This window comes from Lytechinus pictus, chromosome 7 (genome assembly GCF_037042905.1).
Source record: "Lytechinus pictus isolate F3 Inbred chromosome 7, Lp3.0, whole genome shotgun sequence".
Classification (NCBI taxonomy): Eukaryota; Metazoa; Echinodermata; class Echinoidea; order Temnopleuroida; family Toxopneustidae; genus Lytechinus; species Lytechinus pictus.
Genome location: NC_087251.1, coordinates 6,380,003 through 6,402,939, shown reverse-complemented (window position 1 = coordinate 6,402,939; position 22,937 = coordinate 6,380,003). Strand labels below are relative to the sequence as shown.

At 33.3% G+C, this 22,937-nt stretch overlaps 1 protein-coding gene across 1 annotated transcript in view; it reads left to right on the top strand.

Moving 5' to 3' along the window:
* The window catches only part of LOC129265085 (UDP-GalNAc:beta-1,3-N-acetylgalactosaminyltransferase 2-like), a 26,691-nt gene extending 3,754 nt beyond the window's left edge, over window positions 1-22,937 (top strand). The window contains exons 2-12 of the mRNA XM_054903071.2: window positions 2,552-2,684; window positions 3,826-3,926; window positions 9,343-9,431; window positions 10,034-10,135; window positions 10,759-10,854; window positions 11,292-11,405; window positions 13,979-14,084; window positions 14,345-14,528; window positions 17,421-17,499; window positions 18,232-18,419; window positions 19,052-22,937. Coding sequence (XP_054759046.2) covers window positions 2,552-2,684; window positions 3,826-3,926; window positions 9,343-9,431; window positions 10,034-10,135; window positions 10,759-10,854; window positions 11,292-11,405; window positions 13,979-14,084; window positions 14,345-14,528; window positions 17,421-17,499; window positions 18,232-18,419; window positions 19,052-19,256 — 1,397 coding nt within the window. The 3' untranslated portion in view covers window positions 19,257-22,937. The remainder of the gene's footprint in view (window positions 1-2,551; window positions 2,685-3,825; window positions 3,927-9,342; window positions 9,432-10,033; window positions 10,136-10,758; window positions 10,855-11,291; window positions 11,406-13,978; window positions 14,085-14,344; window positions 14,529-17,420; window positions 17,500-18,231; window positions 18,420-19,051) is intronic.

Here is a 22,937-nt window from a genome sequence, read left to right as displayed (position 1 = left end):
ATAGCGCGCGCGTACATATACGTTTATAGTTGAACATGCGAGCGGCATGCATGGCACGAATCGCGATGTATAGCGACTGGTAAATACGTCTGTAAGGATGATGACGTCATCCAAGATGGCAACTTACGATGACCAACGAAATGATCGAGGATGATTATGTTTTGATCATCATTTGAAAGGAAGTAGCAGTAACTGCAGTCTAAGGTACGATATTTCTGAATTTTATATATCTTATCTTAAATTTGCATGTAATTTCTTTCTTATAAAGTGATGTTTTATGTACAAAAAAACGATCCGAAAATCGGATTTCCGCCGAATGATAGATCTAACGCTACTCCTAATACGTTGTCTTTACGCACGGGCCAACACTCTTCAGGTGAGTGGAGCCAACGTTCGTTCTGCAGCTAGCACAGAGCGAGGAATACGATGAATTGGGTAGGGTAATTCCCCAAATGTAGTAAGAGAAGAGTCCATTTATAATGGAGGGGGATTTGGAGGTTTGAGGGAAATTATTATTCCATTTGCAAATTTTTACAAAAATACTCACCATATATATTAAAGATGGAATCATCTAAAGATATTTTTCATATACTTTTAAATTAATTGTGGTGATTAAGAAATGAAATTTTAAGGCTATTTTCTTGAATTGATTAACATAAATTCCCTTCGGATAATGGTACTGTCTGGTTAATTTTCATCGACTCGTATCAAACAAATACGATAAATTCGGCTTTGAAAAGACATGGAAAGCTCTTCATTGTCCCCTGAAGTACTAATTCTGGGTGATATTCAACATTTATTGATAGTTTCACATGATTCATGCTGGAAAGATGTCCTACTGCTTTTGGAATTCTTTTAAAAAGTCGGCAATGTAGCATTCAGTTTAGCAGGAATGGGAAGATTTCTTCCCCGGTTCTGGCGGCCTAGATGTCTGCTCTATAGTGCTGTCACTGCTGGGGATGATTGACTGTGCGTGCAGTGGGATTTATGAATAATTTTTTATATTTGTGGAATGTTACGGTACTTCAATTTTATGACACTTTTTTAAAGAGTACTGTTTGGCAAAAACAATGTTACTTGGGAAGAGAAGTCTGAATTGATGTGAACTTTTTTTTAATTTCTCTTAGTCTACAATTTGGTAGTTTGTCATGAAACTCAACACAAAACAATGTATTTTAAAAGTGGAAAGGTAGCCCCAGAAAAATGGAGCCTTAAAAATGTTCACCAGAACTGATTTTGGTGCCCCTGAAAGAATTTTTCTCGACAGATCTTTACTCTGATAAGGAAGTGCCGGAGTAGGTTGCACTACAAAATTAAAGTCCTACTTGTCTTTATTTGAAAAATTTGCCTTGGTGCCCTTTTGACTAGAATAAAAGTGGCCTTCATGCCCTTTAGAATGGCATTGATGCCCCTTAAAATTTTGGGGCATCCAATGCCACTTTGCCGGTTGCCCCAAGCTGAAAGTGCCCTTTTAAAAATGGCCTTGCCCCTCTCAATTCTTAATTCGAGCCCTGCTACTGACTTAATTAAAGTTGGTAGATTTTGTCAAAAACAGGCCCAAGACTAAGGGTCCAATTTGTAACACTCTGTTACTTAGCCCAGACTAGGCCTAGAGATTAATTTTTTTTTATTGTTCACTGCATACATACTTTTTGCATTGGATGTTTGTCACATGTGGTTTTAAGGTTTGTTTTAACACATTCCTTTTTTTTTGTTGGAAATTCCTTTTTTTGGCCATAATGATTCCTTTTTTTGCTTGCACAAGGTTGGCAGCTCTGTATAGAGCAAGAGCTTAGAGGGTTCGTCATAATCTGTAGGGCTGTAATGAAGGAAGAAATTAATATAAATTTACATCTTGTTTTATATTTCTTATTCCAACTTAGGCTATGTGGTTTAAAAAATATTGGCAAACAATTTGAAATCTAACCAGTTATATTTTAGGTTGTGTTAGATGTTGTAGTGTTTGTTGAACATTTATATGCTGTCAGTCAGTGGTTTGTTCATAGGTCTGACTGTAGGTAATGAATTAAGATGAGAATTGTATTTCTATTTTCTTTCTTTCTTTCATTTCCTTTTTTCTTTTCTATTCTTACTTTTCTCGTTTCATTTGATCTTTCTCTCATTTACTTTATTCCTTTATTTTTGTATTCTTTTATTTATTTTTCTGTTCTTCTTACAATAGTATTGTTCCTACTCTTGTATTGTATCTCCTTTTTTCTTTTTTTGCCATCTTGTTTTTTTTTCTTTCTTACTCTTTTTATTTTTCTCTTCTCTGATGTGTTATTACGTCAAGTTAGGGGTATAATTTTATATCCTGTTGCTTTGTGACCACTTTGGTGCACTTTGCTATTGTTTATATATTGACACTCAATAAATATTGTCATTCCTTCCATGAAGGGCTATGCCAGAAATATCAGAAAATTTTACCTCCACAGTCTTTGTTATTGATTTTTTTTTCTTATTAGACCATAGCTAGAACAGAAAACTTTTATTTATGGATATATAGCTACATTAAGTTTTATTCTGCTGTTTATCCATTTTATTGCATTAGGAAAACACAATCATCAGACAAAGTGTGATATATTCATTGGAATCTTATCTGCAAGGGATCATTTTGAGCACAGAAAGGCCATACGTGAGACATGGCTTGGTTATATACACACTCACCCTAGGTGGAAGAGAAGGTAAGTAGAAGGAGAATCCTTGAATAACTGATCTGTCTTCTCTGATGTGTATTGTGATTGTTTTACCTTTGCAACTAATTTGTTCGTTGTTGTAAGCACTAACATTTATTATGATCCTAGTTGGCATATAAGACTATATGATTAGAAGGGTGCATTCTGAATAACGAATGTAGGACAGGATGAGTGGATCTGGGTCCATAAAAACAATAATCTAATTATGTATTGGGTGCTTAAGACATACATTGTACCTACCTAATTGCTTACAGATTTATTAGTACCTCGGTCATTGGATCCAATCAGTCATTCCCTCACACAACATATGAAAATCCTGCAATCCCGAGCCAGCCAACATGTAAGGCATTCACAATGCTGGACAAGCTACAGTGACTTTCACAACCTATCGAGTACCCATTTAGTACCTGGGAGGAGAGTTACAAGTGTGGATTGACACTATGTTAAAGGGCACTAGGCTTACAAATGTAACGTTGCCATACTAGTAACTACCAAAGTACCATGGAAACCTTGATTGTGATAGGCTTCTAAGTCCTGATACCAAGTTCTATTAGTTACCATAATAGCAAAGTTACCTTAGTATTAAATCTTTATGAAGCTGGCTCCAAGACGGGCTATTGCATTCTCTTTTATTTTAGATTCTATTCAAATCGTTGGGTAAAGAATAATTTCTAACACTGATTTTTCCTCAAAGTATAGTGAAATTGTAGATTTGTAGATTGTATGGAAAAAGGAAAGTAAAAAAAAATCCACCAAGTCCATCTGTATTAAATTTATCACTTTAAAAAGTGTAAAAGCTCTGTCTGTAGCCTGCTATAGATCCTGATAACTTTGTGTAATTTCCTTGACTGGATTAAATGTGATATATTTCAGTTTAGATATGATTTCTTATCCAAGATGTTTTCTGTAGAAAGTGATGTCACTTCAATTTTACACTGACATTAATGTTATTGATATTTCAATTCATATTTGTGATTTTGAAAACAACATCCTGAAGTGAAATGCATGCCTGGCAGGGTATACCGCCTAGCAGGATGTCTTGCCATTCTCTCAAACATGGATATCAGCTATTCAAATACTCTAATTTGCACCATCAACACTAATTTTGATGTCATGTTTATAATTTCAGGATTTGCAGCAAATTTGTTGTTGGTAACCACTCCTGCCACTTACCTCCTGAATACAGAAGAGATCCATATTCATGTACACCACTCAACATTTCAAAAACAGGTAAAGGAGATCAATTTCAATCATGTATTATGTATTAGATTTGGAAGGTCTGTAATTTTTGTCTCACCTGCATAGCAGAGTGAGACTATAGGCGCCGCTTTTCTGACGGCGGCGGCATCAACACCAAATCTTAACCGAAGGTTAAGTTTTTGAAATGTCATCATAACTTAGAAAATATATGGACCTAGTTCATGAAACTTGGACATAAGCTTAATCAAGTATTACTGAACATCGTGCTTGAGTTTCACGTCACATGACCAAGGTGAAAGGTCATTTAGGGTCAATGAACTTTGGCCAAATTGGGGGTATCTGTTGAATTACCATTATAATTTTGAAAGTTGATGGATCTGATTCATGAAACTTGGACATAAGAGTAATCTAGTATCACTGAACATCCTGTGCGAGTTTCAGGTCACATGATTAAGGTCAAAGGTCATGTAAGGTCAATGAACTTTGGCAAAGTTGGGGGTATTTGTTGAATTAGCATCCTAACTTTGAAAGTTTGTTGGTCTAGTTCATAAAACTTGGACATAAGAGTAATCAAGTATCACTGAACATCCTGTGCGAATTTCAGGTCACATGACCAACGTCAAAGGTCAATGAACTTTGGTCATATGGGGGGGTATCTGCTGAATTACCATCATAACTTTGAAAGTTTATGTATCTGATTCATGAAACTTGGACATAAGAGTAATCAAGTATCTTTGAAGATCCTGTCCGAGTTTTAGGTCACATGACCAAGGTCAAAGGTCATTTAAGGTCAATGAACTTTGGCCATGTTGGGGGTATTTGTTGAATGACCATCATATCTCTGTAAGTGTATTGGTCTAGTTCATAAAACATAGACATTTTTTTTTGTCCTCATCAGAGGTATTTATTACATTAAAATCAATAATCAAACACATACAATATATACAATTAGTTTCATATTTCACAACATTTTGATTTCATTATACTGTTTTTCTGATATTTTTATCACGTTACTCTTTTACATTGAAATCAATAAACAAACATAAACAATATATACAATTAGTTTCACATTTCACAGGCTTTTGATTTCGTTGTACTGTTTTTCTGTTAGTTTTATCTTATTACTCTTTTCAAGAAATCTTAAATTAATGACTAATTCTCTCTTGAAATCTGACAACATAGAAAAATAGCTGAATTTTTTTGAAGTGAACTGAGCCAACATATAGACTCTATAAATCGTATATTGTGCGAAAACCAAAATTACATTAACAAAAGCCATGTTTTCATTTTCAACATCGTGGCCAATCAATAATGTTTTCTCATTAATCTGAATATTCACATTAAACTGGATCTTAATGAAATACCGTAGTTTTTGCCAAAATAAATTCACATGTGGACAATGCAACAAAACATGATCTAGAGTTTCAATTTGTTTACAATGGTTACAAGTCATGTCTGATGTGATATTCCATCGAACTAAATTCTCTTTATACGGCAAAATCTGATGCAGCAATTTGAAATTATATTGTTTAACTCTGTTATTAAATAATTTTCCAAACTTAAATTTTAGCAATTTGCTCCAATCATAATCTTCTGCAAGTGATAAACTGTCTTGCCAAAAATATAACACCGTTGGGTGTAAATTCTTTTTTATATCTACAAAATATGTGTAGAATTGTTTTGTTTTTGATATTGTAATGTCAATTGAGTCAACGGTTTTAATTTGAATAAATTTATTGTTTTGCGTTCGTTGATCATCTTGATTTTCAAGCTGAGCAGTGTTCAACTTATCGAACCAATATTTTGGAAAAGCGGTTTTAATTTTAGCATATTGAAATAAGATACAAAGAGAATTCATCGACAGTAAGTCTGTAATACTTTCAGAGTTTTTCCATGAACCATTTTCAATTAAATGGTGTACTTTAACTATACCCTCATCGTACCATTTTCTGAAATACAGTAACTTGTTTTCATGTTTCATATTTGAATTATTCCATATGATTTCATTTTCAAATTGAGTTACTTCGAATATATTAAGATAGTGAAGTTCAGCCCATGAAGTAAGTAGGTCTGTATAAAATGTAGGTAATGAATATTTTTTGCATAATTTGATCATGTCTACTGGAGAACAGTTACATTGAATAGATAATGGTATACCACCCAATTTATGTAACCAAAACTCACAAATATATTTCCATGGTGGATCATCACCTCAATTTTTGGTAACCGAGAAAGTGTGAGTGATTTCAATCTAGAATCTATATCAATCATACCCAAACCCCCATATTGGGGTGAATTAATAATGTAAGCTCTTTTCACTTTTTCTCTTTTAGAATTCCATAAAAATGAATGAATTATTTTATTAAGTTCTTTGATATAATTTTGGGGCATGATGTAGCATGTGCTTAAGTATATTAACTGTGATACAAGTAACATTTTTATAATAACTATTCTCCCATAGTATGTCAGATTTCTCATCTTCCAAAGATTTATAATACGTTTAATTTTATCTATCTTTACAGACCAATTAAGGACATTGAAGTCATTTGTGTTCTTGCATAATACAACCCCAAGATATTTAATTGGTTCATCAGACCATTCCAAGTTGCATATACCATTTGTTTCATTATAATTTATATTAAGTGGCATAACTTTGGTTTTATCTAAATTAAGTTTTAAGCCAGAATATTCCCCGAACTTAATAACATCTTGAATTGCGACATTTCCTGCCTGGACGGAATTAACAAAAAGAGCGGTGTCGTCTGCTAACTGTGAGATCTTTAATTCTTTTGAAAATGGTTCTTTGTGGAATGGAATCTTAATACCACTGATTTTCTTGTTTGACCTTATCTGTGACGCCATTACTTCAACAACTAAAACAAATAACAAAGCCGATAGAGGGCACCCTTGCCTTACACCCTTTTCTATCTTAAACTGTTTTGAAATCCAACCATTATTAATTACTTTGCCTCCAGCGTTTTTATATAATACTTTAACCCATTGGATAAATGAATCTTTAAAGTTCAATCTTGACAGGTTTTCGAAAAGAAAGCTATGTCTCACACAATCAAATGCTTGTTTGAATTCTAAAAAAAGTACCAATCCTTGTTGTTCCAAAATTTTACTATAATCAATAACATCTTGTACCAACCTTAAGTTATCTGAGGCTGAACGCCCCTTGATATAACCTGTTTGATCAAACTAAACAATTTTATGGATTACTCGTTGAAGGCGTTGTGACAAAACTCTCGCTAAAATCTTATAATCTATATTTAATAATGAGATTGGCCTCCAATTGTCTAATAATCTACTATCCCCTTTTTTCAATAACAGTGTGAGTATACCTTGCCTTTGACTTTCTGACAAACCCCCTTGAGCGTATCCTTCATTTAGACTGTCGATTAGCAAATCTTTTATGTCTGGCCAAAAACATTTATAAAATTCCGAACTCAATCCATCGCAACCAGGTGCCTTATTATTTTGCATTGAAAGCAAAGCTTTATGACACTCATGTTCGGTTACCAGTCCTTCACAACTTAGTGCATCCTTCTCATCTAATTCTTTAAATTCAATATTTTTTAAGTATGATTTAATGTTTATATCATTATCGTTATAGCTATTTTTGTACAATTTACTGAAATAATTATTAATAATCTTCAAAATTTCTGTTTTCTTTGTAAATGTTTTACCGTTTTGTACAATACAGTTAATCTCTTTTTTCTTGCCATTTATAGTTTCTTTTTTCAAAAAATACTTGGACGACTTTTCGCCAGACTCCATCCATTTCTCCCTAGCTCTAATATACGCACCTTTGCACTTATATGTGTAAAGTTTATCTAATTCATTTCTGATTGTTTCTAACTTATCAATTTCTTTCTTGTTTGGATTTTTATCAGCCTTTTCACTCTGTTTATTGAGATCATCTTGTAACTTTGTAAAATAACATTTTCTTTCTTCTTGTTTTTGTTTAGAATATTTCACAGTGACCTCTTTTATTTTAATTTTACACATTTCCCATATAAGCTGTGGACTTTCATTCATGAATTCAATTTTTACTTTATTAATCACATGTTTAATACAGATTATAAAATCTTGTTCTAGTAAGTGTGAAATATTTACTTTCCAATAACCTTTGCCTTTCCCAATACCACTCAAATTCAACTTTAGCGAAATGGCATTATGATCACATTTAAGTGCAGGGCGTATATCAGTGCTGTACATTGAAGGATATAGTGTTGTTGAAATTAGCCAGTAATCTAATCTAGAATAGACACCAAAAAACCTCTGTCGCCAAGTAAATTGTTTCTTCGTGGGATATAATTTCCTCCAAACATCAACCAATTCATTTTTTTGAATGAATTTCTTGAAATGATTGGGTGGTTTATAGACTCGAGATGTGCCACGAGAAAACCACGAAACGAGAAAGCCACGAAAACATAGACATAAGAGTAACCAAGTATCACTGAACATCTTGTGCGAGTTTCAGGTCACATGACCAAGGTCAAAGGTCAATGAACTTTGGCCATGTTGGGGGTATTTGTTGAATGACCATCATATCTCTGTAAGTGTATTGGTCTAGTTCATAAAACGTAGACATAAGAGTAACCAAGTATCACTGAACATCTTGTGCAAGTTTCAGGTCACATGACCAAGGTCAAAGGTCAATGGACTTTGGCCATGTTGGGGGTATTTGTTGAATTACCATCATAACTCTGTAAGTATATTGGTCTAGTTCATAAAACGTGGAAATAAGAGTCATCAAATATCACTGAACATGTCATGCAAGTTACATGTCACATGATCAAAGTCAAAGGTCATTTAAGGTAATTGAACTTTGGCAATTTTAGAGGTAATTATTAGATTGCTGTCATAACTTTCAAAGTTTATAGATCTAGTGTATAAAATGTGGTTTTAGGTCACATGATCAAGGTCAAATGTCAATGAACATAGTATTGTATCATTATATGAATGGTGTTTTTGTGAATGATTACTTTATAGTAGTTCTCAAAGTCAGCACTGCTGCTATATTGAATCGCGTGATGCAGGTGAGACCGCCAGAGGCATTCCACTTGCTTGTACAATTAAACACATTATTTTAAAGTCTTAATGCCTTTCTGTTTTTCAATGGCAATATTTTGTGAATTATGAAGATGTGATATATTGCTGGAATGTGCAGCTATATAACACTACCTATTCTGAAAATCTACCTGTTGAAATGTTGGAAAGATGTTTGGGAGGGATTTGATCAGTGAAATATTTTGGAAAGATTTCTGCAGCTGCTAGTAACCCTAAAATATCTTAGCTGTACTTGGAGTAGTCTTCTAAGCAGTTCATCTGTGTATTACAACATGAAGCTATGATCAATCAACACTGTCCCACTATATGGTTCTCTCTTTAATGTGCCTCTTTGAACCTTTGAAACTTCTTTCCTTCTGGATCTTTTTAGGGAAGCCCAAGGACATTGTAGCAATGACAGTCATCAATGATACAGGGATATACAGACTGACTTCAGGTCCAATAGGATTTGATTTCAAGGTGAGAATTAAAAATGGATTTTAGGTCTTGTTGCAAACATGGAAATTCAGTTATTTTTTTCCCCAATATAAGTACCTGAGATACATGAGAATTAAGAATATTTCCTTTGTGTATATAGGAATCAGCACATGGTTTGCCGGTTGGTGGGGGGGGGGGGGGAAGGGGGTCTGTTTAAAATCTTGCGGATTGAACAGATTTTTCACTTCTGGTTTTCAGTTTTTGCTGAATTCTTAAGAGACTTCACACAAAACTCAGTGAGGATGTGCAAGACATGTTTTTTATGTGTTTGGTTCCACATTGCCATGGTAATGATATATAAAAATATTTCTTGGAAAACTTATGGAGTAAACTACTCCCTCAGTTTTTGCCCAGTTCTCCTAACACTTAGTGTGCATATTGGTTTTGGGGTGAAGACATGCACAACTCTTTCTCTTTTTCTTTCTTTTTTTACATGTTTTGGGAATATAATATAGAAGGGGGTACAAATCACCTTAAGTGATATTTCTAGTTTTCAGTTATTTGGTGTCTGTGGTGTTTTGTTTCATCTACTGATTGACACTTGACAGTTTCTTTCTATGATATCTTGTTTATTGATTTACTAGGTTCATTATCCTATCATCCTTCACAAGCTTGGTGTCTTTGATTCTTCTGCTGATGGCATCAAACATCCTCTCACAGTTTCTCTCTTTGATACTTGGAGGCAGGTCAGAATTTATGTGCTTGTAATATAATTTCATACTGATCTGAAATGAGTATTGCCATTGAAAATGCTTGTCAGTCTTCATGGTCAATGCAGACCCCAATTATTTAACATCATCTCAAAACATAGTCATCATACTCCTCTTGAATGATTTCTTGTCAAAGTAGGATGAAGTGCATTACTGAATGAAATATTGTGAAAACTGTATATTATCCTTTTTACCAAGAATAAATTTCTAGGCTAGATGCGTCTAATTTTTGCTTGTACTTCAGATTAATATACATTCTTATTCAAATACACTCTTGGTCTTTTAAAATGATATGCAATTCTTTATGATGAGATCCGCTTGATATAATACTATGAATTAAGAATAGAATTGAGGTGTTTCATTGATGATGTGTCGATCTTAGAAGTGCAAATGCATTTGGCATTTTCATTATATCAATCTGGATTCTCCAGTTCTAAAAGTATACCTAAACATTAAAGTATAACAGTTACTTTTCATTCACTAGTTCACATAGCTTTACTACCTGTAATTACTAAGTTTTTATCTGTGTTTACTATAGGGAAATTAAATGATGGTGTATAATTGGATACAATTATTTTGATATGATTTTTTTTTTACAGGAAAAAGTAGTTAGTGCTCGTTTTAGCCCAGAACAGCCCGGTGTGTTTATTGAAGGTTATAGATTCAGAGCAGTGGAGCCATATCTTCTTCCAAAGGTAAGTAGAGATGTGACATTTTTTTCAAAATAAAAATAGAAATTTGGAACCGAAGTAATAAATGCAATTTTTTCTTCCATTATTCCCTTGTACAGTTGATATATCTAGCTTCTATGAATGGGTCTGATATTTGGTGAATTACAGGTAAAAAATAATAGTTTTGATGATTAAGTTCATTGACACATGGTTATTGAATAAAGCACTAGATAGGGAAACTAAACAGGGTGTACATCACTCAATCATTCACTAGATGTCAGTTGGAAGATCATCATCAAGATATCCAGCCAAAACAACAACAGTTGCTCCTGTCTTAATTTCTTAGAAAATACAATAAGTGTTGAAATAGATATGGTATGATATGAGGTTTTGTTTCACAATATAATTCTCACAGTACATGTTAGTTTTAATGTGTTTTCATGTTTTCCTTTTCCACACAGGGCTTTGAAGGAACGATAGTTGTGAACAGTTTCAATAAAGATGATCCTTCCACTACACTCTACCTCAGCAAAGATGCTACTAATAATGGAGGGGGTGTTATAGAACTACAACAGGTAAAGCTTGGTGAATCTTACATTATCAAATAAAAAGGGGGTGTTATAGAACTACAACAGGTAAAGCTTGGTGAATCTTACATTATCAAATAAAAAGGGGGTGTTATAGAACTGCAACAGGTAATGCTTGGTGAATCTTACATTATCCAATAAAAAGGGGGTGTTATAGAACTACAACAGGTAAAGCTTGGCAAATCATACATTATCCAATAAAAAGGGGGTGTTATAGAACTACAACAGGTAAAGCTTGGCAAATCTTACATTATCCAATAAAAAGGGGGTGTTATAGAACTACAACAGGTAAAGCTTGGCAAATCATACATTATCCAATAAAAAGGGGGTGTTATAGAACTACAACAGGTAAAGCTTGGCAAATCATACATTATCCAATAAAAAGGGGGTGTTATAGAACTACAACAGGTAACGCTTGGTGAATCTTACATTATCCAATAAAAATGGGGTGTTATAGAACTGCAACAGGTAATGCTTGGTGAATCTTACATTATCCAATAAAAAGGGGGTGTTATAGAACTACAACAGGTAAAGCTTGGCAAATCATACATTATCCAATAAAAAGGGGGTGTTATAGAACTACAACAGGTAACGCTTGGTGAATCTTACATTATCCAATAAAAATGGGGTGTTATAGAACTGCAACAGGTAATGCTTGGTGAATCTTACATTATCAAATAAAAAGGGGGTGTTATAGAACTACAACAGGTAATGCTTGGTGAATCTTACATTATCCAATAAAAAGGGGGTGTTATAGAACTACAACAGGTAAAGCTTGGTGAATCTTACATTATCAAATAAAAAGGGGGTGTTATAGAACTACAACAGGTAAAGCTTGGCAAATCATACATTATCCAATAAAAAGGGGGTGTTATAGAACTGCAACAGGTAATGCTTGGTGAATCTTACATTATCCAATAAAAAGGGGGTGTTATAGAACTACAACAGGTAAAGCTTGGTGAATCTTACATTATCAAATAAAAAGGGGGTGTTATAGAACTACAACAGGTAAAGCTTGGTGAATCTTACATTATCAAATAAAAAGGGGGTGTTATAGAACTACAACAGGTAAAGCTTGGCAAATCATACATTATCCAATAAAAAGGGGGTGTTATAGAACTGCAACAGGTAATGCTTGGTGAATCTTACATTATCCAATAAAAAGGGGGTGTTATAGAACTACAACAGGTAAAGCTTGGCAAATCATACATTATCCAATAAAAAGGGGGTGTTATAGAACTACAACAGGTAACGCTTGGTGAATCTTACATTATCAAATAAAAAGGGGGTGTTATAGAACTACAACAGGTAAAGCTTGGCAAATCATACATTATCCAATAAAAATGGGGTGTTATAGAACTGCAACAGGTAATGCTTGGTGAATCTTACATTATCCAATAAAAAGGGGGTGTTATAGAACTACAACAGGTAAAGCTTGGCAAATCATACATTATCCAATAAAGAGGGGGTGTTATAGAACTACAACAGGTAACGCTTGGTGAATCATACATTATCCAATAAAAAGGGGGTGTTATAGAACTTCAACAGATAACGCTTGGTGAATCTTACATTATCCAATAAAAAGGGGGTGTTATAGAACTACAACAGGTAAAGCTTGGCAAATCATACATTATCCAATAAAAAGGGGGTGTTATAGAACTACAACAGGTAAAGCTTGGCAAATCATACATTATCCAATAAAAAGGGGGTGTTATAGAACTACAACAGGTAAAGCTTGGCGAATCTTACATTATCCAATAAAAAGGGGGTGTTATAGAACTACAACAGGTAAAGCTTGGCGAATCTTACATTATCCAATAAAAAGGGGGTGTTATAGAACTACAACAGGTAAAGCTTGGCGAATCTTACATTATCTAATAAATGGAAAGGCAAAGGACCCATAAAACAAAGCTTGATAATTGATTGTACTGTTGATTTATTCTTCATTGCTCATAATGATCAAGCATTTCAGATTTCGTAAATACATACTTGATACATAGGTCTGTGAAGTGTATTTGTTTGCTTAGAGAGTTATTTTATGTTATATACGATACATTAATTAAACATCTGTAGAAATTGAGTTGAATAATGGAATGTATTTTGTACATTATTCTGAACGAAAAAAATGTTATTTTCTATCTTGAACATAGGATATTCATCATGCTCTATCACGTCAATCCGTCTGTATATAATTATCTGGATAATATGTAGCTTTCATTGAGTCATGAAAAATGGGGTACTATAGAAACGATACTGTAGAGAATTTGAATTGCATAATTCGCTGATAATTGTGGACAGCTCGAAAGCATCTCCTGTTTCTTTTGATTTTTCATTGAAGTGCATATTAAACAGCATGTTATTATTGTATTACATTTTTCAAAAATAAATCAGGAACTTGCAAATTTTCAATATCATACAGAGGTATGATGCATAAAACTGTGCAAGTTAGAGGAATATATCAAGCCAAGCAATGATTATTTGCTGTTGTATAACACCTCTTCTTTTCCTCTTTTCAATATTAAACAAACAAACATTGTCATATTGTTTTCTTGTGAATTCAGTATAGCAGATATAGCGAGGACAATTCAGAATTTCCTGAGAAAGTTGAAAAACTTGATAGAGGCACAGAAGCTTTGGTTTCAGGCAACTTTATTTACAATATTCATGGTAAGTAAAATCATTTCAAGTATAACTATATGGTCCCTTTTAATAACCATTCTTCAATCCATGATCAGTTTTAAAAAAATGAAGTAAACATTTTCTGTCATGTTAAAAAAATTATTTTATTTCATTTGTTATTGCATGTTATTTGATCACCTAAGACCCCTGTTAATCTTGCAGACATTTTCTGAATTCTTGTCAGTTGTTGGCAACACAATGAAAAGAACATACAATTATTTTAAATCCTCCCTCTTTCCATTCTTCAGAACCTGATAAACTCTCTGTTTGGATGAATGTAAGCGAAGAACAATCTTCAAAATGGCATTCAAAGATTGTCAATGAGACAAAAGCTCTCCAAGCCGAGGCTGAGGATCAGAATGATATACTCCTTCTGGATGTTGTAGATACTTACAGAAATATTCCTGCAAAAATGCTGCAATTCTATGAATGGTAAGATGTTGTTTGGTGTGCAAAAAAAGTCTTAGTAATCAAGAATTTCTGAACACTTTTATCCATATTCTAAACTAAGGATTTTTCTAATAGCAATGCGTTTAGCTTAAACTGTGGTTTAAATGAAAATTATGTGCACCCCATTGTGAAACAACCTTATATAAGGAGATGTTTGAATTTCAGATACTTCAACTACTGTATTGAAAATAGAGGAGTGGTTAGTAGTCATTTAAAGTTAAACCCAAGGCTTGACTTTGTAGTAAACAAGAGAAATATAGAAAGCATATACAAGTTCAACACATTTTATCTTTAATTAAACAAGGTTTTATCCTTATTAATGCTGATTATATGCTGGAATTAATATATTTTTGTTCTAAATCACTAAGTGAAACTCCAAATATACTAATTTTTATTCTGACTATTTGCAGTACTCTTACCAAACTTACTTGAAAATATTGTGGTTTCAATATTTTTTCTTATGTATTTGGGCGATTCCACACTAGAACTTCAAAAATATCATAAATTTTAACATGCTTTCAATAAGTCATAAGTAGTGTAATATTTTACTATGATACCTTTTTTTATGAAAATTATGAGTTTTAATCAAAAGTGAAGTCAGATATAGTTTTTTTGGGGGGGAACAATGGAATTTTCAATTTTCAATTATTTTGCTAATTAAATAGTCAAGTACAAACACTGCCTGAAACAATTATTGGCAAAGCACGAGAAGATTGAAAATATTGCAGGTCAATGGAATAATGTATCATTGATGGTTCCAAATAATATCTACAACATTTTCATGATCCATAATAGGGGCAGCCCTGATTTTTCCGAACCTATTTTTGGCAATGTCCCGTACGACACATGAAAATGCACAAGTTTTTCCTACAATCTTATTTTTGATGATGCAATTTCACAAAATCAGTTTCTCTATCTTTGACCCATGGGTGATCGATTAATCCCATAAGGATCTAATTACTGCCCTTCATTTTTCAATAATTGTCCTATTAATAGTTGTCCCGTACGACACAATATATAATGCATTTAATTGCAGGATTTGGATTCAGAAACTATAAATAGTAGACCTATTTTAATTCAAGTTATTGATTTGACATAAAGTGAACTGAAAAAGTACTTTTTTATCTCCATAGAACATGAAATAGGTGATTCTAACCATTTTAATTTATTGATTTCATGTAGGCGTATACTTTTGTGAATCCCTTCAGCTAAACTGTTGATTTTCGCTGGTCAGAGCAGGTTAATTTCTTTGTCATTGAGCATGAGAAGAAAACCTTTATAATTGATTCACCCTAGCATGGAAGATGACTTCCTCTTGCATGCTAATGTGGAATTATTATAAGATGTAAAAAAATGACATATCAATCATCTACATATTTGGACTTCCCTTGATGATCACTTATTTTTTTTATATACAGTATTGAAACTCCTTACTTTTTTCAAGTTGTAAAAAAAAATCTGGAAAATAAGACAAACCATGTTGTTCACAAAAAAATCTGGAAAATAAGACAAACCATATGGTTTCATGAAATGCAGAAAGGTTTGAAAAAGTAGAACCACATATCTTTAGAAAAACAATATTTTGTGTAATTACAAGTGACAGTTGTGACATATATCATGTATATATACATTTTATATGAAAAAATATAACATTTTAGCCCCATAATTTACACAAACAGTTTTATTCATTCATTGTTTAAATAGTGTATTGGAAATCATCAATTAATTCACTAAATATAACATCACACGAAACCTCAAGTTTTTCAGCTCGTAAAATGCTGTGAACCCTTGTACATTTCCCATCATGAAAAAAAAGGATAACATATTGCTCCTGATTGTATATATTGAGGTTACTTAATTATATTGTCCTGAATGACTACTTATTAAAAGACTTTTCATTAATAAGGAAGAATTTAGGGGCAATGCTCCCCTTCTGATTGATAAAAAGTTCATTGTTTTATTCAGGCTGCCCAGTACAACACGCAAGTGCCTGTACAACACGCAAGTGCCTGTACAACACACAAGTGTCCCGTACGACACATTATTTTGTTTATGATAATTGACAGAAATATTCAGCCAATAGCGGTTTCTAACATAATGAATGTCTTTAGTTTGATAGGATTATCATTATCATCAGCCAAATAAAGTGATTGAAGAAGTCAAAGAGACATAAAGTAAGAAAGTTTGGCTTAAATTTAGAGATGTCCCGTACGACACATTTTGAGTGTCCCGTACGCCACAATGTTCTTGAAAATTGTAATTTGCTTTATTTATTCTTGAATGTTTATTTTGCTTTCTTTCATAGATGTGTTTGTTCTTGGGTAATTGAATATCAATTTGAGTTCAGTTTCTATGAAAATTATCTGTCCAACTCACAGACTTTAGAGTACAAACTTGAGGTTTCTAAAAAAGCCACTTTTTCTGCGTCCGTACGACACATTACTATTTTAAATCTGTATTATACAGGATGTGAATTCAAGTCATGTTAAGTCTTGGTTTTTCTAACACTCTGGTAGTACTCGATGATCACCTTTAGTTACTGGAATATTTTTTGTTTTTCTTGTAAAAAAACTGTCAAATGTTCTCTTAATGTCCCGTACGACACATATGAAATCACCCATTTTGTTTTTTTCCTTTCATTTTGCAGGGTATTATTTTTTAAGGCATCTTGCTTTACATACAGCAAATCCTCTATATAGTGACCACCCATGAGAAAAAAAAATCAGCCTTTATCAACAGGTGGTTGCTATAGAGAGGTGGATGCTAATTTAAGTTTTCATTGTAGTCATCACACAAGATGTTTGGTAATGCTAATATAAAAGTGTGAAATGTTGCATTGTGGGTAACTCATATATTTTTTTTTGTTAATTACAGGGTGGTGCAATCAAGCAATATCCAATATGTAATCAAAACTGATGATGATGTTTACATGAATCTGGATAATATTATGCAGGTGAGTCACTTCATTTTTCATTCTTATTCTAATCTGTAAATTACAGACTGGAAAATATACCAAACTTTTCTCCAAGTAGGTATCTATTCTTACCTGGTCTTCTAATCAGTATAGATAACTGACATTTTATCAACCAGTTTTAGCCATTTATCAATATTGATTCTTTTTGGTTACCGGTGTAGCTACTAGTTAAATATTTTAGCTTATGATTGCCTGTGAAAAGACCAAACAATTAGGTACTTGATATCTAAAGAAGAAAAATTATGGAAAATTTGATGGTTGATAAATTGAAATGTATTGTGATCTATCACAATATTGAAAACAATGAGGTTGGATACTTTGTACTCTCATCATTATGCTTCTGACTGATTATACCCCTTAACTGTCCACATTTTGATGATGTATTGTATGTTTCATTTGATCATAATTATGTAGTATTTGTTCATGTATATGTCAGTTGAATTGGTGATTTAAAAGTGAGATGAGTAATACAATGAGTTTGCATAAGTCAGTCTATTTTAAACAATTGCCCAATTTAAAGCGATTTTCAGACCAGATTACACATGTACAAAACTCATTACATGTAATTTAATTCTTCTAAATCTAAATTTTCCAAAGTTAAGTAAAATATTGGTCGTTTGAAAAAAAATTTGACTTGGGCATAGTTATGTTTATAAAATCAATCAGCATTCAATATTGGCTACATTGTAAATTTTAATCTTCTGTATGAAGAGCTTTGGAAATGAGGAGTATCCAGCATCTAAACTTTGGTGGGGTCAGTTCAGATTTGGCTGGTCAGTGGAACATCATGGGAAGTGGGCGGAGCATGACTACCAATCACCTGTTTACCCATCGTTTGCCTGTGGATCAGGCAGTCTAATGACAAGGGATCTATTTCAGTGGATAGCTACTAATTCAAGGTATTTGGCATTCTATTTCTGCAGCAGATTATTCTTGCCTTAAGATTCTTTCATATTTTTTTTCAATGCAGATACATGTAAGTAACTTTTAAGGAGAAATAAGGGCATATTTATTAAAACTCTCCATAAACTGTGCCTCATGAGAGATGTATTGATGCTGATAACTGTTCCATATGTACATCTAAACAAACTGTCTTTTGGGTTATTAGTTTATCAAGTACAGTTTTTAATTTAAGGAGAATATATCTATCATGAATGTTAGATACAATTGTAATAACAGAATTCATGCAAGATATATCCTAATATGAATTTAGATTGCAAAAGATTTTGTTACGGAAGTTAAATGTTATTGGTACTATGCTTGCAATTTTCAAGCTAAAGCATCACTGGCCACCAAACACACATGAGGTCCAATCGCCCTCCAATCATCTAACAAACAAAAAACAGTAATCATGAAAGATTGCAAGGCTACAGTCCAAAGATGGTTAAGAGATTGGATCGTGACATTTTTGTGAGAAAACTCTTCAAAACCCTTCAGGCATGATGCTTTTCTTTTCTGTTCAAAACTTTCTTGTTTTTTAACCTGTCTTTACAAGGGTCAATTTTTATTTCTCTCCTATAACCTTGCACAGAAATCTTTTCAAGTTTCAAGGAGAAGATGTATCCTTGGGTATATGGTTAGCTGCTCTTCAACCAAATTACCATGACGACCTGAGGTGGCACTGTGACAATGTATGTTCATCTTCAATGTATGTATCTGCAGAATTAACTCCAGATGAAATCCGAAGTAGATGGCATCATAGAAAACAATGTGGAGACCCATGTGGCTGTGGATGACGTTAGTTTACATTATTTTTTTTTGTAGAAAATATAGTTTATATAATTCTCCTGCTTCTTTTTCTTTTTGAGAAAGGGACAGAGAGAGAGATAGAGAGACAGAATGGGGGGATGAAAGAGAGACAAAAAGCAGAAGGGGGTCACAGTTATTTTGAAATTTGGTAATATAAATTATGAATCTTTATATCTAAGTTGTACATCTTCTTTTGGAATTACCAATCTGTGCAATGTGTGCCTATTGATCCCTACTTCAAACCATGATTGATTGAATCTTGTAGTTAGTACATTTTTTTATCGATAACTTTGGAATGTAATAATTACAATCATTCATTTCTTTTATTATGCCTGTCACGTAACATTTAGCATATCTATGTACTTCTCAATAAAAAAGAAAGAGAAGCTGGAGAATTCATTGTTGTCCACAAGTTGGAATCGTTACCTCTTTCTCTTTTTGTGAAGTGATTGTGACTGTGTAATTTATTCTTGTGATGTTTAGTTACCATTAATAAATGTTAAAACTTGCCTTACTATTTGTGGTAAAATTGAAGAGTCTAAAGAAATTATATACTATACAAATGATGCATGCACAAGAGTTCATTATGCGATCTATCCTCACTCTAGTTGAGGTTCTGTTCAATCTATTGCAAGAAGCCATTAGGCTGAGTACAATGGGGTGAACACAGTCTCATTGAGAGTGGATAGGTTGCATAATGGATGAATGAAGACATTCATCATTTGGTTTATACAATAACTCTTGTAGATTGTGTTATTTGACAAAATAAAAGAAAAAAAATAACAAAAGCAGATGGAATTAAAATGTATTTGCCTTTGTCCGAAAATTCATTTTCTCTGAAAACACGAGAACTTTCCCCATGTATGAAAGCAGTTAAGGACGTTCCACAGTTAAAATGAAGTCCATGTCATTTTCACCAAATTTTGCAGAGTTACTTTGGTATCTATGCATTATAAAAATGCTAAAAATAATATAGGTTCATGTGCTTATTTTTTTTTTTACGGGACTTCAAAGTCGCCGTATTTGAATGATATAAAATGTTGCGCAATCATGAGAATTATGCCTTTCTTAGACCTCACGAATTCACCAAATGAGTTTGAATTATCTTTACTCTTTCGATATTGCATCAAACTCATCAAACTTTCAGAATGTGTAACTAAGTAGATACCAAAGTAGTAGAAAGTCTTTTAATTGGTAAAACTATATCTATTTGGAGTCAGCAGTGCCCCCATTTGGCAAGAATGGTGCAAAAACTCGGAAAAAACAAATCTTCAAAGACGTGAATCTACTAAAAAAAAAAAATAATAATAATTTAAGCTGCACTTTATTCAAAATCCATGTCATTTTCATCAAATTCAGCTAAATTGTAGAGAAATGTGTATGGAAGATGTAGGGAAGTTAAAAATATAGGGTCCATGTGCTCGTGTTTTAACTATAAGTGTCCAAAGTGTTGCGAGTTGGCTTGAAAATCGCCTAAAATGTGCCAAAAACGTGCAAATGTCTAATAACACCGTCTAAAATGGGAATGGTTCCGTAGTTTTGCTCCCAAACATTCAAAATCGATGTCATTTTCATCATACTCTCTAGATTTGTAGAGGAATATATTCTAAAGCCGTTAAAATAATAAAAATATAGGGTCCATATGCTCGTTTTTAAACTATCAGGGTCCAAAGTGTTGCGAGACGGCTTGAAAATATTGAAATCCTCCTAAAGTGCGCTGAAAACGTGCAAAAGTCTAATAATACCGTCTAAAATGCGAATGGTTCCCGTATTTCGCTCCCAAACATTCAAAATCCATGTCATTTTCATCATTCTCTCTAGAGTTGTAGAGGAATATATTCTGAAGCCGTTAAAATATTAAAAATATAGGGTCTATGTGCCCGTTATTTAGTTATCAGTGTCGAAATTGTTGCGAGTTGGCTTGAAAATCGCCTAAATGCGCCGAAAACATGCAAAAAGTCTAGTAATACCGTCTGAAATGCGAATGGTTCCCGTATTTCGCTCCCAAACATTCAAAATCCATGTCATTTTCATCATTCTCTCTAGAGTTGTAGAGGAATATATTCTGAAGCCGTTAAAATATTAAAAATATGGGGTCTATGTGCTCGTTTTTTAGTTATCAGTGTCCAAATTGTTGCGAGTTGGCTTGAAAATCGCCTAAATGCGCCGAAAACATGCAAAAAGTCTAATAATACCGTCTAAAATGCGAATGGTTCCCGTATTTCGCTCCCAAACATTCAAAATCCATGTCATTTTCATCATTCTCTCTAGAGTTGTAGAGGAATATATTCTGAAGCCGTTAAAATATTAAAAATATGGGGTCTATGTGCTCGTTTTTTAGTTATCAGTGTCCAAATTGTTGCGAGTTGGCTTGAAAATCGCCTAAATGCGCCGAAAACATGCAAAAAGTCTAATAATACCGTCTAAAATGCGAATGGTTCCCGTATTTCGCTCCCAAACATTCAAAATCCATGTCATTTTCATCATACTCTCTAGATTTGTAGAGGAATATATTCTGAAGAACTTAGGACATTTAAACTATGGACCCCATGGTTCATGTGCTCGTTTTCAAATGATCCGTGTCCAAGGTGTTGTAAGTTGGCTTGAAACAGCCCAAAATGCGCCGAAAACAAGCAAAAGTCTGTTAATACCATGTAAAATGCGAATGGTTCCGTGGTCTTGTTCCCAAACATTGAAAATCCATGTCATTTTCATCATACTTTGCACATAGACACTTTAGCACCTGAATATTCCAAATATGCACAAATTAACATCTATAGGTCCATATGCTTGGTTTTTTTCTATAGAGCTTTAAAGTTAACCCAAATAGATGTTCTTAAGAATTGCGCATTCAAAAGAATTTGGCATTTTTAGACCACACGAGATCACAACAATGAGTTTAAAGCTATATTACTCAGTCAAAATCCATGAAAACTTTATCAAATTTTGCAATATGATTAATAATTGTATCCTTAAAATGGATAATCTATGCTTTCAATTGCTTGCTCATTTAAGTCTAACAGCACTCTCAGTTCTTAGAAATTGCGGGAAAGATAACAAATACTCAACCTCAAAATTTTCGAATTTCAATAACAAACTTGAAAAGTAAAAGCAATGCTCCACTTTATTAAAAACCCATGTCATTTTCACCAAACTTTGCAAAGTTGTAGAGGAAGGTATACATAAGAGGTGTAAACATTAACAAATATGGGTTCATGTGCTTTTTTTTTTAACTATCAGCACTCTTATTAGAGCAAATGTGCTTCTTAAAACACCCATCAAAAGCTTTGTATCTGTGAGGAAAAATTCCGAACCACTCTACCATTTATTTTATTCAAACTCAGGGTCATATTCATCATACTTTGCAGCACTACAGAGAAAAGTATTTTGAAATTGTAGAGGAATAAAAAGAATGGTCCATGGAATAATTCCAGTTTCTTAGCTTCATAAACACATCGGATCTGCAGTTAGTGCAGATTCATCCATTGTGACGTCAGCGCGCGGAGGGTAAAATATGCAGATCATGATGCGCACAAACATAACTGTGGAACGTCCTTAAAGCAGTTAATTGTTTTCGCCCTTTGATTTATGAATATGAGTGTGCACAGGCACAGTCAGCCTTGTTACTTTGATCCACGCAAACACACATACAAAATGCTCAACTTTGC